Source organism: Papio anubis, chromosome 5 (assembly GCF_008728515.1).
Source record: "Papio anubis isolate 15944 chromosome 5, Panubis1.0, whole genome shotgun sequence".
NCBI classification, from domain to species: domain Eukaryota; kingdom Metazoa; phylum Chordata; class Mammalia; order Primates; family Cercopithecidae; genus Papio; species Papio anubis.
This window is the reverse complement of record NC_044980.1, coordinates 144,177,378-144,195,297: the sequence shown is the minus strand read 5'-3', so window position 1 is coordinate 144,195,297 and position 17,920 is coordinate 144,177,378. Positions and strand designations below refer to the sequence as shown.

Genomic DNA, 17,920 nt, shown 5'->3' with positions numbered 1-17,920 from the left:
CATGTCAGGCAGACCAGCACTGTGCGCACAAACAGGTCCACCACTAACTCACAGTGCTCGGGTGCTCGGGACACAAAGAAGGGGATGATGATCTCAGCCGGGACGTAGAACTGGAGCGCGTAGGTGAAAAAGATCCCGATGGAGTACAGCAGCTTAACTGACTGGTACAACCTGCCGAGACAGACAGGAGATGTGCCAAGCCTGCTCAGCACACTTACACATCATCAGCAAGAGTGCAAAATGGTCCCACTGCGATTTATTGACACTTATCAAGGCTACAAACCCACACGACCTTCGGACCCAGCAATTTCATGTCTAAAAATTCAGCTCACAGATATCCTCGCACATGTACACAAAAGCTTATATTCACAATATCTCACTGCAGCACCATTTAAGAAGGAAAGACTGAAAACAATTTAAATGTTAACCAGTGGGAACTGGTTAGACAAATCGTGGTGCCCCCATATAGCTTTTAACAAAGTATGAGGCAGAACTCCAGGTGTGATATGAAACTATGCCCACGATATATCACTCTATCATGTGATACAGTATATCACTATCATGGGGACACTTTTATATCACTTTTTTTAAGTGAAGAAAGCATGAAGCAATACAGTATCTATAGAGTGCTACAATTTGTCTTAAAAAAGAAAAAAGAGGAGAAAAAAAATACCCTCGCCCCACATGACAATCTTACATACATTAAGCATCTCAAAAAAAAAAGAAAGAAACTGGGAATATGGTTGCCCCTGAAATGGGGAATTGTAAAACTGGGAATTAGAGTGGAGGGCGAGGGGTGGAAACTAAATGCTCTCTGTGTACCTTTTGAAAATCTGAATCTTTGCCATGGGTATATGGGTGTATGTGCCTTCAAAAATAAAAACAAAAATGCAATTAAAATGTCACAAGCCTATTTATATCTGTCCCGTCCGAGTCAAGTGTCCCTAGAATTAGATGAAGACACTGCAGGACCAAGAGGCCGGAGCAGAATTCCGTCTTTCTGTACCACTATGGCTCTCTTCCTACTACTGATTCAGGTGTAGCTTCCAAAAAAGACGTGACTCACCACGGGATATCCCTATTTTATCACTCCAGGGCCTTGACTGCAGAGTAGGAAAAAAGTCTGTGATCAGCTTACAGATCTGACTTGGTCATTAAAAGGAAAGGTCTCCATCCCTAAGCAAAGCTCCACTTTAAACCAGACCCTCATGTGTTAGGCAGCAAGAAACATTTGTCCTCCCTTGTGGGAAATCTATTTAAATGTGCAAACTGTGTATATGTGCATTGAGTTTCTCTGTGGCTGAACTTAAAATCTAGAAAATGTTCTTATGCTATAAGCAGGAGAACAACCTTGTAAAGACTGAGTTTGGTAAAAGGTCATATTTGCTCCATGAATAATGAAAACTCTTTGGAACAATCTGGTGGCTCTATCATCAAAGCAGCCCGAGAGCCTCTGGAGAGCTATGAAGTCTGGACTCAGGAGAGTGACACCTGCAGGGATAGCCAAATAAATTATACCCAAATAGAGGCAGAAAAGTGACAGCAGCTGGGTTTGGGGTGTTAGGAAAGAAGACAGATGCTCCTCTACGGCTTCAGATCACGTGGGCTGCTTCTGTTGCTCCCGATCCATTTATCTTCCAGGGAAAGGTGACACAGTTACACCAAGCTACTACCTGCCTCTTCCTTCTTGGAAGGGCAGAAACGTTTGGAAATTTGAAAGTAGGCACCAGATGGATATGCCAATTACCCTGATCTGATAATTACACATTGTATATATGTATCCAAATGTCACACATACTGCATACAGATATATAATTAGTATGCCTCACGAGTTAAAATCAACTGAAAAAGAATTTTAAAAAATTAAAAGCGAATCCAGGTCTATAGCCATACCATTCTGAATGTGCTCAATCTCATCTGATCTTGGAAGCTAAGCAGGGTCAAGCCTGGTTCGTACTTGAATGGGAAAGCCCCTGGAAATATTGAGTGCTGCTGACTTAAAAAATACAATACAATAAAACAAAACAAAACAAAATAAAAAGCACACCCAGGCAGATCAGCCAGCCTAGACTGAAAGGTGATTCTGATCCGGAGGGCACTCAACAAGCTTCTCAGTGTCTGCTAACAGCTGCTCTCCACCATGAGATGATTAATCTTCAAAACAGGATGGTTGCTCAGCACATGCCCTGGGACATCATCTACCTTTTCAGGAAGCATTTCAATATGGCTCACTATTTCCCTATAATACACTCACCAATGCAAGAGAGGTACAAAAGGACTCCCAACAATCCCCGGCCCACAGTGAGATGCTCCCACCTGCATATCAAGCCTGTGACTACCAAGGGAGAGGCACAACTGATGCTGGGAACCAAATGCAGGTTTGCCCTCCCATCTCCCTGTCCATTTGGAATGGTTTACAGTGAATGGACTAGATACCCGGTCCTTTTGAGCTTAGGAATTCCAAGGAGAAATGGCTTATCCATCGGCTGATCAGCACCACTGGCTTCAGCAGAAGGCTCTACATGAATAACGCAAACAGAATGCAGTCCAGGGCAGCCAGTGAGGGCTGGCAGTGGCAGGAGATGGTGGGTTAGAGTGAAGTGGGCTGGTTTAAGAGATAAGAGGAAAAATCCACACTCTGATCCATTAGTTTTTAAAAATATCCAGTGCTCCTAGGTTTCCATCCTCCCCTGACGTACCAGCAGTTGGGCAGGTTGAGGGTTATGCTGCCTTGGATATTAGCTCCAAATTGCAGGTACCCTAGACACCCCAGACTGATGTAGAGGATGGTGACAATGACCATGCCCAGGTATAGGATGAGTGGGAACTTCCGAGGATCCTTCATTTTGTTTTCCAGGGGTAGAACCTATGAGAGAGGAGTGAGAGAGGAGAGAAAGTGCAGAAAAAAGCAAAGTTAATGGCCAAGAAAAAAATCCTCAGAAAAAAAGTAACTCTTTTATCTCCAGAATTCTCCAGAAGCACATCTCCTCTTTAAAGTTATTTCATCAGACGTTATGCTCTTGGGACTAGAAGGGACTCCGCAGCCCACTGCCTAGCCAGGAAGTCCTAAAAGTAAGGGTGGGCAGGACAGGAGCCCAGGACTCCTGGCTCAGGACAGTGCTCTGTTCTCCTGCTGCAGGATCCCTGCAGGCTGGGAATGTCCCTTGCCCTGTGAGGCCACATGACGATCAGAAGGCCTTCCCACATCATGCCCACCTGGCATCTAACCTGAGATCACAGCTTCCTGCTACCTGTCTAAAGAATGCAAAATATAGGTCAGGGAAAACTGCCACTCTAGCTTAACAGGGGCAAGCACGAGCAGCAAAAAGTTAAACCTCCAAGTGAGAGAAGCTGCGGTGCGAAAGACAGCATGACTTCATAGAGGATCTCGAGACATGGGTACTTAACAATGCCCAGTTTCCAGACTCCTATTACAAACCACTGACCTTTGCTGCCTCCTTCATCATAAGAGAGGATATTCTTTAACTTTGGTAAAGGCAAAGGAAAGGCCCCTATGAAAATGAGTTTATTTAGGAATTGGGAAAATGGTGTGACTGTGAGGATCTTCACGGTCTGCCATGAACTGGATCTGGCATGGCTAATACGGAAGAGCAACACTGGGCAAGGTCTAGCTGTGCCACAAACTTTGATCTTGTTATTACACTTATTTTCCTGCAGCGCCTGCGGCCATGAGGCACAATGGATGTGTGCTGCACACACCAACACGATTCTGCTGCAGGCCTGGTGCTCCCAGGGGCTCCCAGTGTCCCCTACCACGTGCTCCAGCTTCAGTTAATCCACATCCATTAGAAACAGCTTCTAAATGTATCTGTCAGTTTTCTTCATACCAAGAATACAAAGAGCCAGAGGGCAGGGAGCCCATCTCCTCCATGTTCTATCTGGCCTGTGACAGCTGCATGAACACAGAGCACACGATGAATACACAGTGTGCAGCCTGGCACTTTACCCTGAGGCAATGAACAAGCTCTAGATCCAAAACCAAGAGTCAATCTAGCAGTGTTCTCTCTCTATTGTAAAAAAGTAGAAATACAAAGAAATCTTGAAGACAAATAATGTTTGCAGAATAACTTTGTGTACAAGTGGTGATGAAACCAAGCAAACAATTTCTGCACTGTGCTGTTAGGGAAAGCTACTAAAAATTTAGCACGAGGTCCCTTAGGATGCCCAGGAACCCAAGGTCTCTGGGCATCTTTCCACACTTTCTCAGCCTCCTTTTTCCAGTCCTGAGTTCTTGGGATCTCTTTCTCACTGCTGAAATATGGGCCTGCTCAGGCTTCTGCCCTGGCAGCAAGAAACCATTTGTGTTTCTGAATTAAAGTGAGATCCTCTTCATAGGCAATGAAAAGCCCCAAGAAAAAGCAAAGGGCAAGGTATAAAACCTCAAGGAGATCAGTGATTTATATGTGATCACTCCCAAAGCCTCCCCAATGAGGTCAGAGCCTCAACGTGTTCCATCAACACCACTTGGGTGATTTCTCACGATTCTGACAAAAAATGTGTACAGCTTCTAGGTTTTCTTAAAAGCAAATAAGGTGTCTGGGAAATCAAAAAAGAGAAAGAAGTGCCGTGCCAGGAAGAGGCTTTTCCCATTTGTGGAGCCCTTGGCCAGGAATAACTTTCTTCAGAGAAGAGTTTTGTACCATTATAATGAAAAATACAAATAAAATTCAAATTAGGTAAAATTGAGGGGTAGATTCCTCTTTAGGAAAAGCATTCGGTGAAATCACAGCATGCTGAGCCAGGAGTGAAGGCTGCTTTTTTGCATGCAGAAAATACACCAAACCAATGTTGTAGGGCAGAGAAATTATTCACACATTTATTGATTCAATAATAAAATAATATTAATAAAATTAAAATCTATTAAACATTTACCATGCGTCAGGGTCTGTGCAAAGCACTTTGCACATATCTCATTTAATCCTAATAACTATGAATCATTAAGTTCACTTTTCAGGAATAAACAATGAAGGCTCAAAGAGGTGAAGCCCTTGCTCAAGGTCACACAGCTACTCTATGGCAGAGCCAGGACTTACCCCCAAGTCAGTCTGACTCTAGACCTTGCCTTCCTGATTGTCATATACTATTGCTTACTGCACACATAGGAGATGAGTGTGCAATGACGGGGCCTTGAATGTAAACATTTTAAAATTACATATAATTTGTCTTGAAAAGTTGAAGCTGGGAAATCTCAATGGAATCCCCAAAACACTATTCACTAACTGACCAGTGAGTCACAGAAGATAATTTCTTTTTTTTGAGACAGAGTCTCGCTCTGTCACCCAGGCTGGAGTGCAGTGGCACGATCTTGGCTCACTGCAACCTCCGCCTCCCTGGTTCAAGCGATTCTCCTGCCTCAGCCTCTCGAGTGGCTGTGATTATAGGCGTGTACCACCATGCCCAGCTGATTTTTGTATATTTAGTAGAGACGGGGTTTCACCATGTTGGCCAGGCTGGTTTCGAACTCCCGACCTCAAGTCACCCACAGGCTTCGGCCTCCCAAAGTGCTGAGATTACAGGTGTGAGCCACTGCGCCTGGCCTCAGAAGATAATTTCTAACAATGTTTCCTCAGCATTCCTTGAAACAGACCTGCAGGACACCAAGGGCACTAGAGAACACTAGCCCAAATCACAGTGCAGCTCTTACCATTCCAATGCCTTCGAATGCAAAAATCGCTGTGCCAAAGAAGAGAGGGTAGGTCTTCCAGGGAGCCACCAAGGGGAGGTGGCTGGGGTCTGGGATCCTCTGAAAGAGAGAAAGCAAAACAAAGCAAAAGGCTATACAGAAATTCAAGATTTGAACTCTGAATCAGAGAGGTCATACCTTTCAACAAATCCGAGATTCTCTAAAGGAAGAAAGTCTAATACCTGACAGATGTTTAGGGACATTTAACCTTTGTATGTTTTTCTCTTCAGGCTAAGAAAAACCCACTTGTTTGGGGGAAAGACAAGCCCAACATATTATTAAAAACTCAAATGTTGGGGCTTGCATAAAAAGAGTCACATTCTTTCACGAGGTAATCCCATCCCAAGAAAGTGAAATCAAGTAGAAAAAAAATCAAAAGATGAAAAACACTGAGCAAAGCTGTTTAATAAAGTAACTGAAAACAACATAAATGCTCCCAAACAAGCATATATTGTATATTTAGTAGAGATCCCAAACAAGGGATCAGTTAAGTAATTAACAACATACCAGCTAAACCACAGAATATATACACTGTTTGTTTATTTAGAGACAGAGTTTCCTTCTGTTGCCCAGGCAGGAGTGCAGTGGCGAGATCTCGGCTCACTGCAACCTCCTCTGCCTCCTGGGTTCAAGCAATTCTTCGTGCCTCAGCCTCCCAAGTGGCTAGGACTACAAGTGTGCACCACTACACTTGGCTAATTTTTGCATATTTTTGGTAAAGACAGGGTTTCACCATGCTGGCCAGGCTGTTTGTGAACTCTTGATCTCAAGTGATCTGCCTGCCTCGACCTCCCAAGGTGCTGGGATTACAGGCATTGGCCACTGCGCCTGGCCAGTATGCACTACTAAAAAGTAAAAATTGAGACAACCTAGTAGAACATGAAAATCTACTTATGAAATATTAGGGAGAAAAAAATTTAATTTTAATTTATATATTCACTCTGATACAACTACATAAACACCAAAGATAAAGCTGGAAGGGAAGAGAAAGTGGTAAATTTTCAGATTGGTTCTCTTCCTTTTTCCTCTTCTTTTCTTCTCCTTTTTAAAATTCTTATCAATGAGCTTGAGCACTTTGAAAGTATTACCAAGATGCACACAATAGGAGTGTTGGAACATGTGGGGAGAAAGAGCAAAAAGAATGTTTTCAAAAATAGGCCAAAAAAAGGGGGCAACTGTTAACTGCAGGTACAATGTTAAGATTGTATAAGGAAGGAGGTTGTGGTGGTTAATATTGAGTGTCAATTTGATTGGATTGAAGGAGGCAAAGTATTGTTCCTTGGTGTGTTAGTGAGGGTGTTGCCAAAGGAGACTAACATTTGACTGGGACTGGGACTAACATTAACCGTGGACTGGGAAAGGCAGACCTACCCTCAATCTGGGTGGGTACCATCTAATCAGCTGCCAGCTCAATCAGTGGCCAGATTAAAAAGCAGACAGAAGAACATGAAAAGGCTAGACTGGCTTAGCCTCCCAGCCTACATCTTTCTCCCGTGCTGGATACTTCCTGTCCTTGAACATCAGACTCCGAGTTCTCAGCTTTGGGACTCGGACTGGCTTCCTTGCTCCTCAGCCTGCAGACGGCCTGTTGTGGAACCTTGTGATCGCGTGAGTTAATATTCCTTAATAAACTCCCCTGTATATGTACATCTATCCTATTAGTTCTGTCCCTCTAGAGAACCCTGACTAATACAGAGGTATAGCTGCAAAATCCTCCATTGAACAAGTCTCCAGTAACAGACTGTGTGGAAGGGGCAGGGTAGGGAGAGGGGATTCAAACTGCTCTCTTTTTAAAATTTGGCTTTCTAAACCTCATGCATACATTGCTTCAATTAAAATGAAAATTGATGTTCAAACAGCCTTTTACAATGTTTTAAAATTGATTTAACTATATGGATATTTGGATAATACGGGGCATGCTCTTAACAGGCTTCAGAATAATTTCAGGTGAGTAAAAGGAGATCCATTATTAATCTCTGTAACAGCCTTCTCTTTGAAAGATTTCAAAGCAGCGATACTGCTTTTGAAAAAATAAAAAAAAAATTAAATAAATACGTTTCCCTGGGCCCCTGCTAAGAAATCTGTTAGGTCTCTTCGTAAGAAGCATTTCAATACGTGGAATGAAGACAGGCTAATAGGTATTTTTCATCTACAATGGGACTTGAGGGCAAGAGTGCCCTGTAGTTATTCCTGAGTCATCTATGTGACATAAGTTATTGGAAATAGGTACTATCTGTTGGTTAGTGAATGACTCCTGCTCTTGTTCATACATCAGATCAGATTCAAGTATCAGACCGGGAATTTCACAATCCATGTCTGGGGATATTGTGGGAATGATGCCAGCAGAAGGAGTGTATTATTCTACACACTTACTGATTGCTACTTACCCAGCCAACTAAATGAGAAAAGTTTAATTTATAGAGAAATATACATGTTAAAATCAGCTTGTTATCAACATAGCTCCTTAATTCTACAACACAGTAACTCCTCACTCGTCATCAATAGGTTCTTGGAAACTGAGACTTTAAGTGAAACGATGTAGTCACTTCCTTCAATGCTGTTTTATTATAACATTGATGAGGAAAAAAACTGATTTTGCTATACATACATTTCATGGATTGCAGTTTCTAAGAACGTATCAATGATGTTATGTGAGGTCTTACCATATTATCAATTATAATAATAACAGTATTTTGAGAAAATGCTGTTAAATGTACACATGGATTGTGAGATGTACTCTTGTAATTCTGAAACTGTTATAACTATGAAAAAATACATCTCAGAAGCAACGATATGCAGTGATAAAACATTTATTGGGAGCTCCCTCTGTGCAAAGCACTCTGCCTGGAACTCTTCCATTTGAGACTCCACATGCCGAAGACAGAAGGGAACCTGCTCAGGTGGAAGACCTTGGTCTGCTACCTACAATGGCACGTGCATGAGGGGCAAAAGGAACAGTCATGTACATGCTTAGGCTTAGGGACAAAAATCAGAAATACTGAACAGTAGGGGAATCCTCATAGTAAGTTAGGCAAAATGCCAAAACAGAACAGTAGTAAGAAGCAACAAGCAGCAGAGGCAGCAGCAACAAAAATGACCTAGAGGGAGCATATTTAGCTGTACGACACATCAAAATGAAGCAATTACAACACTATGGGCAGTGACTACATCAAAACACAGCCAAATCTCCTCCCCCATGCTGCACTCCGGGTAGACGGCACTATTTGATCACAGCACAACTTCTGGCTAAGCCCAGAGGAAGACTTGGAATTGCTCTCAAGAAATCAGCAGGGCTGCCCTTATGCAGACATTGCTCTGTGTCCTGGTTGTACTATAAATAGACATCACTCTGGATGGATACTACCAGTTGGTTGGGACTGAGACGCTACAAGAACCCAGATTCTCATCCCAGCCCTCTGATCATGGCAACCACCACAGCCCGACTACCTGCAATGATTTAAAACTAAATGCAGCAGGTGTACCTGTCTATGGGGAGTGGTGTCACTCAATTCATCTTTAACGTCCACTGGAGTGTATCCAAGGTGCTCTTGAGAGCTCTAATTACAATGTGAAATCATGGGTAAATATTTACCCTTCCTTGTTTGGTAATGGAAATGGTCTATCGTGCATTCACAGGCCCTCCTTCCAGTCTCATAAAAAAGGGACGCAAAGAACTATTTATTTTATGTTTAAAAAAATAGTTCTGCAGAAGAACAGTCAATATCTGCCACTCATCTGACTTACCATGATAAAAAAACAGTCAATATTCACAGAGCACAATGTTAATCTAAACTGATAATGTCATTTGCTTAGCACAATAAGTTCTGCTTTTTATGAGCCACTGTTTTCCTGGAAACTATCAGTGGATGACTGGGTCACTGTTAAGCAGACTGTATGAAAATGAGGTAATATTCACCTGTCAGACTGACCAAAATAATACTAATACAATTATACTATATATAAATAATACTAATATAATATATACTATATATAAATAATACTAATATAAATAATACTAATACATCCAGTATTAGTTAAGGGTGGAAAAATGGGCATGTAAATACTGTAGAAGAGAGTCTCTATGAAATTAGGAAATAGCCTTTGGAAAAAACAACTTAGTAACATAAAAAAAAATCAAAAGTGCACACTCTTCAGTAATTACACATCTAGACAAATATCTTAAAGAAGTATTTATACAAGCCCACAAAAAGGAATGCGTAAGAACATCTCACTGTCTTAATACTGAAATAATACTAAAAATTATCAATCACCTGATAGCCACTGAGTGGGGACTGGTTAAATAAACGGCAGCAAATCTCTACTCTGTGATACAATGTGACAGCTAATAACAACAAAGTAGAGCCAGGAATACTAACCTGGAAGGCTCGCTAAGGCATTTTTAAGGTGGAAAAAAGCAAGGTAGATGAACATGTAACTTTACAAAATTATGTTTCCAAAACGAAAACAAAATATATTTTAATGTATTTCTTGATACATTACATGGGCTGTAAATCCATTAACAGGATCTAGAATGAGACAGACCAATCACACAGAGCGAGTCCCTGAGAGGAGACTCAGGGTGGGGACGTGGTATTCAAGAGGTATTTGTGTTGTCTGCATTTTAATGAATATGTACTGATGAATTAGTTGGGGAATTGAATTTAAGTATCGTTTTTAAGTTATTCTTTTATTTACCTGCTTTTACTTTTTTTCCTTTTCTCAAGCCTTAGAAGATGCATTGTCATTTTCACGAACAGTCATAGTGTTTAAGGGCACATTTTTCTTAGCCTGATCTCCTGATCTTCTACCCATCTGTACACAGATGTTCTCTCTCATGCCACCCCACAGACTTGCCTGCATGGGCTAAGTGAGGGCAGGGAACAAGTGAATTTATAATTTTGACAAATAAAAATTAACTGGAGTTGATAAGGAATTACTTCTCTAAATACATGTTAGAAAAATTAATTTTTATTTTAATCTTAATAGTTTCCTCTGTTTTCCAGTTGTATAGAATGATCATGAATTAACCATCTAATTGAAAAAAGTCTAAACCAGTGATTCCTGGGGGGTGGGGGGCGATTTTGCCCCTCAGGGAGGTTTGGCAATATCTGGAGACATTTTTGGTTGTCATAACTTGTGGAGGTGTTGCTACTGGTACCTACTGAGTAGAGACCAGAGATGCTGCTAAACATCCTACAGTGCACAGGACAGCCCCATAGCAAAGAATTATCCATTCCAAAATGTCAGCAGGGCGCAAGATAAGAACCTCTAATCTAGATAGACCAGTAGTAACATATAACTATTTACAGTCTACTTACATATATATATATTTTCGTTTTTGTTGTTGTTGTTGAGACAGAGTCTTGCTCTGTTGCCCAGGCTGGAGTGCAGTAGCGGCGTGATCTCGGCTCACTGCAATCTCCGCCTCTCAGGTTCAAGCGATTCTCCTGCCTCAGCCTCCCAAGCAGCTGAGATTACAGGATCACGCCACCACGCCTAATTTTTGTATTTTTAGCAGTAGAGACAGGTTTTACAATGATGGCCAGGCTGGTCTCAAACTCCTGACCTCAGGTGATCCACCCGCCCCAACCTCCCAAAGTACTGGGATTATAGGCGTGAGCTACCGCACCTGGCCTTTTTAAAATATTGAATCAAGACGATAGGGGACGGCCTAGGCACGTACCTGAACAATGAACTGGTAGATCATGATCAAGCTGACCAGCATGGTGATGTTGGCCAACAGGGAGAAGACTGACAGGGCTCGGAGGTTCCTGATGAAAACCAGCAGCACCAGGAAGGGCAGGAAGGACAGCATGTAGAGTCGCGAGTCCATGGTGGGGGTCAGAATCACTGTCTCGTTGTTGTGGCAGTTATTGGTGGTCCCATTGGCCGCTTCTATCACCTAGAATGAGGGGAAGGAAGAAAACAGAAACACCTCTCAAAAAACAGAGGCCGGTGGATCCTCTGCTGGAACAGGTTCCTGAGGAAAGGCTCACGTGTGTGAACAAGGCCTTTTAGAATCTGTGGCCAGTGAGCCATCTTTAGAGATCTTCACAACTATCATCAGCAACCCAATTGTCTGAGCTAGGTTTGATCATATGTACCTAGGACAGGAGGATGGACAAGACATGTAGCGGTTTCTCTATGCCCGAGCTCTTTCCCTGGGAATCAAACAGAAGACGTGGTTCTACGTAAAATGTTAAAACTTTAACTCTTTCGTTGACAAAAGCTGGCTTGGAAAAAATCCTAAATAAAAATTTCAATCATCTTTTGCTATCCTCTCTCCTGTTTTTGTTTTTGCTTTTTTTTAACCAGGTGCCTACCTGTTTAAAGTTGTCAGCCAGAAACACGAAATAGACACAGCAGAATCCCAGCTGAGTGACAATCAGGAAGAAGTCCACAACATGTCTGGAGATGGGGAAGGAAGGAATACAAAGACTGTTACAATACAAATGCAACACTCCCAGAAGGGGAGGTGTTTTTCCTTTTTGTTTTTTAACAGATTTAGGGAGTACAAGTGCTGTTTTGTTAAACGAATATACTGCATAGTGGTAGCGTCTGGGCGTTTAGTGTAACCATCACCCAAATAGTGTACCTTGTACCCAGTGTTTTTTTAACAGTGCTTTTCCCCAAGCCATCACAGACCCTTCCTGGCAGTGACAGGGCTGAGCATGCCCTGGCAGGAGAAGAAACCATGCTAGGTGCCACCGGTCGGGGGCGTTGGGAAGAAGGTGAGGGAGGTGCTGTCTGTGTGGTTTCTGACATCCCCTTCCTGGCTTCTTGTCTGGAATGCTGCATGAGGTCAGACACATGCACAGACACCATGACCACTGCCCAGCCCCTTAGCCTCCTCTCTACACATCTGCCCAACTATCCCATCTCACACTTTTTTGTTAAAGTTACAGGGAGCCTTTGACATAAAACACCAGAAGTAGTTTCCTTCACTGTCTCTCTAACTTGGATACAAGAACAAACCAAGTCCCACATGAAGGACACAGAAACTGATGTACCAAAAATAGATTGCTGGTTGAACAATAGCAGCTGGTAACAACCTAAAGGATCATCAAAAGGAGAGTGATTAAATTATAGACTGTTCTTAAATGGAACATTACACAGCAGTTAAAAAGACTGTGTTAAATCTCTATGTGCTGATAGAGAAAAACGTCTCAGACATTTAAGGGGAAAGAGCAAGTTTCCAAACAGTATACATAGTATGGTCAATCTGTGCAAAAAAACTTAAGAATATGTGGATGTTTCTACTTATACAGCAAATTCCAAAAGGCTACCCATGCAACTGTGACCAAAATTTTCTTTCACTTTTTACTTGATATCCTGTCTTGATCAAGACAAAGTTTTTACTATGAGCACACGTTAAAATAACACACATTTTAATAAAGAAGGAAGGAAAGGAGGGAAGGAGGGAAGAAGAAAGGAAGTAGTAAGAAAGAAAGGAAGGAAGAATTAACCACCACCCAACTCACGGTGGTCACTTGGCAATCTAGCTTCTCCCAGTTACAGAATATAATTTGGCCAAAAGAACTATATAATCTGCATCACAGGATAAAGGTGACTATGAATGAAGGTAAATTTCCTCTATGGCCACAAAAAGGAACTTTTCTAGAGAACATAGTTCTAATGTGGGGTTGTTTTTTTTTTTAAGAATTTTTAGCCCTTGATAGTATCAATTTCCTACATTTAAATGTAGAAAACAAAAATAATATTTCCCTCCAAACATCTAAGAGTTACCACAAGGAGAAATTTGTAAATACTTCCCACCTCCAAATTCATCTCCACACCCTGCTCTAGTTCACCTCACCTTCTCCTGAAGCCTTTTCTCTCCCAGCTCTCATGCGCGTTTCTCACCTGCCACAGCCGACAAGAGAATCTTTAAAGTTCCTCCTTCTTTGAGCGCTGAGGATGTATTCCCAGCTCATGACACTTTCTTCTTATAAGTGTCTCCTACTACTGGTCTCTTATCTTATTCCCTGGCTTCTCTTCCCAGATATCTCTTTCCTTACACAGACTACAAGCCTCTGGAGGGTAGGAACCACATAATTTACTTCAGGAAATCTCCCCTTCTTACCTAGAACTGTTTTGTTCCATTTATAAGATAGTGCTTAAATACATTTGTTGAACAAATGAGTGAATCAAAAACAATCACTGGTCATAGACTGCCAAAGCTGGAATGGCTCTAGAGACCATTCAGGCCAGGCCCCATGCTTTCCTGATAAGGAAACTGAAACCCAAGGAAAAAAGAAGTTACCCAGCCCCAGGTCACAGCTTACTACCAGTGGAGCTAAGCCACAGCCCAAGGCAACTGACCCAAACAGCAACTCTTTCCACGCTTTACACTGTCTCCCATGTTGCACCTCCCTGTCTGAAGGCCTCACACTGGGAGGCCACAGTTGAAAGGAAGGAGGAAATCAGTTACCTTCCCCAGTGTGCATGGTTCCGGAGCCAAGAGCAGGGGCTGGATTCTAGTCCATACATCACAGTGTCACCATAATCCACAAAGGATTTATTCAGCCTAGAAGAGGAGGAGGGAAGAGGAAAGGCAGAGCATATGGATTAGACAGAACCAATAGAGCCACTGAGACCTGGGTCAGTTCCCACCTGTCACCCTGGAGGTACCACTCTGAGTCCTGTACCTCGTGCTTTCAAAGATCAGAAGTATTAAGTCGATAGGATGGTTACTTTTATTATAATTAACAACCATGTGGTAGAATCATTTCAATGGGGTAAACATGACAACGCACATGAAATTAGAATGTAGTGTCTACCCACTGGGCATAAGTCAATTTAACAGATGATAATGAGCCAGAAAAGAACACAAAAATAACCAGGGAAAGGAAAACGCTGCAATCATAAGCCACTACCTCCAGCCAGTGTAAAGAATTGAGAGTGGTCTGCATCAGTGCTCATTTTCAGGGTTGATAACAGAACCCAAAAGGACAATTTATCCCTTGAGAGGTGGCGCAGAGGGCTCTCACCTGCGGCAGAAGTGGTGAGCACATTTCACCAGGATCCCCATGCAGTGCACGGCCACGATGCCTATGACCAGAAGGCTGATGGGACCCATCTGGGGACAGGTGTTGCGGGCAAAAGAGAGAGAGAGAAGTAGGTAGAATTAGGAGTGAACCAATGGATACTCGGTTCACAAATGATTAAAAAGCTACTAAGGCACTTTTCACTGACAAAACTTTGGGCCCAGCATTAGAGAGAGAAATGTGATCGTGGAGATTAGTTCTGTGAGATGGGCACTATCTGAACTCTAGCACATTTTCGAGAGATTTAGTCATGTGGAGAAGGAGGACATAAGATAAGTCTGTTCCGAGACTGGTGCACGTCAGCAGAATAGAAGGCTCCTGTGACTGTGGGAAGAGCTGGGCTAAGGGATGTGAGGCGACACGAGTAACTTATCTTTACAGCAATGCCAGATCAAGAAACACTGCATTTAGCTAAGGGCAACCCACATCTCCGAGCCTCTCTTCAACTCCAAAAGAAACCAGAATGGCTTTGGGCAGGCAGTCAACTGGAGGTAAATCACAAAAAGAAGACATAAGATTCTTGCAGTTGGCCATTTAGGAACAAGGCATGGGGGACCGTGTACAAAATGGGCAGACATCTGTAACTAACTCATCAGTTCATATTACTGACAGAAACTGCTCGAGCCATCTCAGTACATCCTCTCCACCATGAAGTAAGCTCCATGAGGGCAGGAATCTTTAATTCACTGATGTATTCTAAGAGCTTAGAATGGTGCCTAACACACAGAACACTCTCAATAAATATCTTTAGGTGAATGAATGTCTGAATTCTGCTTTCTGTCAACTGAATTTTTAAAAAATGCTTCTCTATCTAAAATGTTTTAAAGCAAGTACATTTTAACAACAACAAAAAGCTATCTCCTAAAATTTGTCACCACTCCCCTCTACTGATGCAGACCCTTACCACGATGCCTGCATTTTTCACTGCCAGAGGGAGCCCCAGGAGTCCTGTGCCAATGTTGCCTTTTAACAGGTGGATCAAGGTCTGGAACCATCTGAAGTGGAAGACAGCCAAAGAAATGATACCCATGACAGTTAACTTTTATTAGGATCTCAGCGCTTTATATGCATTATCTTATTTTATTTCCACAACAATCCTGTAAGATTTTATTTTATAGATGATCAAGCAGTTTGCTCAAGGTCACACAGCTAGTAAAGGGCTGGGGCAGGATTCAAATCTGGGCAGTCTGACTCCAGAGCTCCCCCTCTTATCCACTGTGCTGTAAGTCCCCACTCTCTGTGATATTTCTGAGAATCCCTTCTCTCAGAGATTAGACCAGAGGGGTGCTCCAACTGACTGCCTGCTCCAACTCTCTCCAGACACTCTACCTTTTCCAAGTATATTTGGGTCTGGTTCTAACCACTGAACTGACCATTGTAAACGCTCAGACCTGGTTGGGTGCAGTGGCTTACACCTATAATCCCGCCACTTTGGGAGGCCGAAGCAGTGGATCACCTGAGGTCAGGAGTTCAAGACCAGCTGGCCAACAAGGCGAAACCCTGTCTCTACTAAAAATACAAAAATTAGCCGGGCATGGAGGCATGCACCTGTAATCCCAGCTTCTCAGAAGGTTGAGCTTGAACCCGGGAGGCAGAGGTTTCAGTGAGTCAAGATCGCACCACTGTATTCCAGCCTAGGCAATAGAGGGAGACTCCATCTCAAAAAAAACCAAAAGACTCAGACCCCAAAACTGCAACAGTGGATGACAAACCAAACTATGACGGACAAACACTGGTGAGAGAACAGAGGAAATTAAAAAAAAAAAAAAATAGAAGCCCAAACGCTGTAACAGAAAGATACAAAGTGATTACCGTAAAAGTCACACCATACCATAAGAGGCCAGAAGTCCCTGATACACTTTGTATTAAAAAAAAAAAAAAAAAAATCAGGCCAGGTGCAGTGGCTCATGCCTGTAATCCCAGCACTGTGGAGGCTGACGCGGGCAGATCACGAGGTCAAGAGATTGAGACCATCCTGGCCAACATGGTGAAACCCTGTCTCTACTAAAAATACAAAAATTAGCTGGGCGTGGGGGCGGGCACCTGTAGTCCCAGCTACTCAGGAAGCTGAGGTAAGAGAATTGCTTGAATCCGAGAGACGGAGGTTGCAGTGAGCCGAGATTGCACCATTGCACTCCAGCCTGGGCAACAGAGCGAGACTCCATCTCAAAAAAAAAAAAAAAAGTCAAATGCCATAGAGTCCTAGGACCAGAGAAGCCCTTTCAGATAGTCACCTAGTTTACTCTTCTGCTGTGAGGGCGGATTTGTACAAACTGTCCCCTTCAAGCTGTAATGGTAAAGCTTCTCACACTTCCTCATTCATTTTTTCAGTCAACAAATGCCATCTATCACATATAAAGCATTGTGTTAACTGCAGTGGTGAAAATAAGTATGAATCTGGTATGGATCTCAGCCTCCAGAAATAATGTCTCGGGGAAAATAAGGGAACACATTAATCGCCACCAAAAATAGATTGTTGTCTTTAAGAAAATCCCAGCAGCTGGGCGCAGTGGCTCACGGCTGTAATCCCAGCACTTTGGGAGGCCAAGGTAGGTGGATCACGAGGTCAGGCATTCAAGACCAGCCTGGCCAACACGGTGAAACCCCGTCTCTACTAAAAATGCAAAAAATTAGCTGGGTGTAGTGGCAGGCACCTAAAATCACAGCCACTTGGGAGGCTGAGGCAGGAGAATTGCTTGAACCCAGGAGGCGGAGGTTGCAGTGAGCCAAGATCGCACCACTGCACTCCAGCCCGAGTGACAGAGTAAGACTCTGTCTCAAAAAAAGGAAAAGAAAAACCCAAGAACAGACACCAGGGAGAAGGGAGGCAGGTAAGGCTTTGTACAGAAGAGAGACCCGAGCTGAGCCCGGCAGCATAGGCAGGAACTGTAAATGTGCTTCTGGGGAAAAAGACACCACCGGCAAAGAGAAGGGCTTCGGAACAGCACCCTAGAGAGCAAGCTGAGACGGGAATCAGAAGGAGTAGTTGGGTTTAGTTGCCATTCGAGTTAGGGTGAGGGTGAGGACAGAGGCAGGAAGTTTCTCTTTTGTCTGCAGGGAACAGGAACTCATCCAAGAGGTTCCTTGTCTTCCTGCTATGCTGAAGACAAGAGGGGTGGTCGTGTCTTCAGTTTCTATCCATTGTTACCTCCAGAAGGATACGAAACAG

At 42.9% G+C, this 17,920-nt stretch overlaps 1 protein-coding gene across 7 annotated transcripts in view; it reads right to left on the bottom strand.

The window, feature by feature from the left end:
* The window catches only part of SLC36A1 (solute carrier family 36 member 1), a 61,491-nt gene that overhangs the window by 16,531 nt on the left and 27,040 nt on the right, over window positions 1–17,920 (bottom strand). For 6 of the 7 annotated variants that reach the window (XM_009209429.4, XM_009209430.4, XM_003900394.5 and 3 more), the window contains 8 exons: window positions 15,656–15,746; window positions 14,695–14,783; window positions 14,136–14,231; window positions 12,028–12,112; window positions 11,388–11,606; window positions 5,666–5,764; window positions 2,700–2,866; window positions 2–171 (listed from right to left, as the gene is read on the bottom strand). In XM_009209429.4, the coding sequence (XP_009207693.1) occupies window positions 2–171; window positions 2,700–2,866; window positions 5,666–5,764; window positions 11,388–11,606; window positions 12,028–12,112; window positions 14,136–14,231; window positions 14,695–14,783; window positions 15,656–15,746 (1,016 nt within the window). The remainder of the gene's footprint in view (window position 1; window positions 172–2,699; window positions 2,867–5,665; window positions 5,765–11,387; window positions 11,607–12,027; window positions 12,113–14,135; window positions 14,232–14,694; window positions 14,784–15,655; window positions 15,747–17,920) is intronic. The other variant, XM_031666556.1, reaches the window with a different exon arrangement.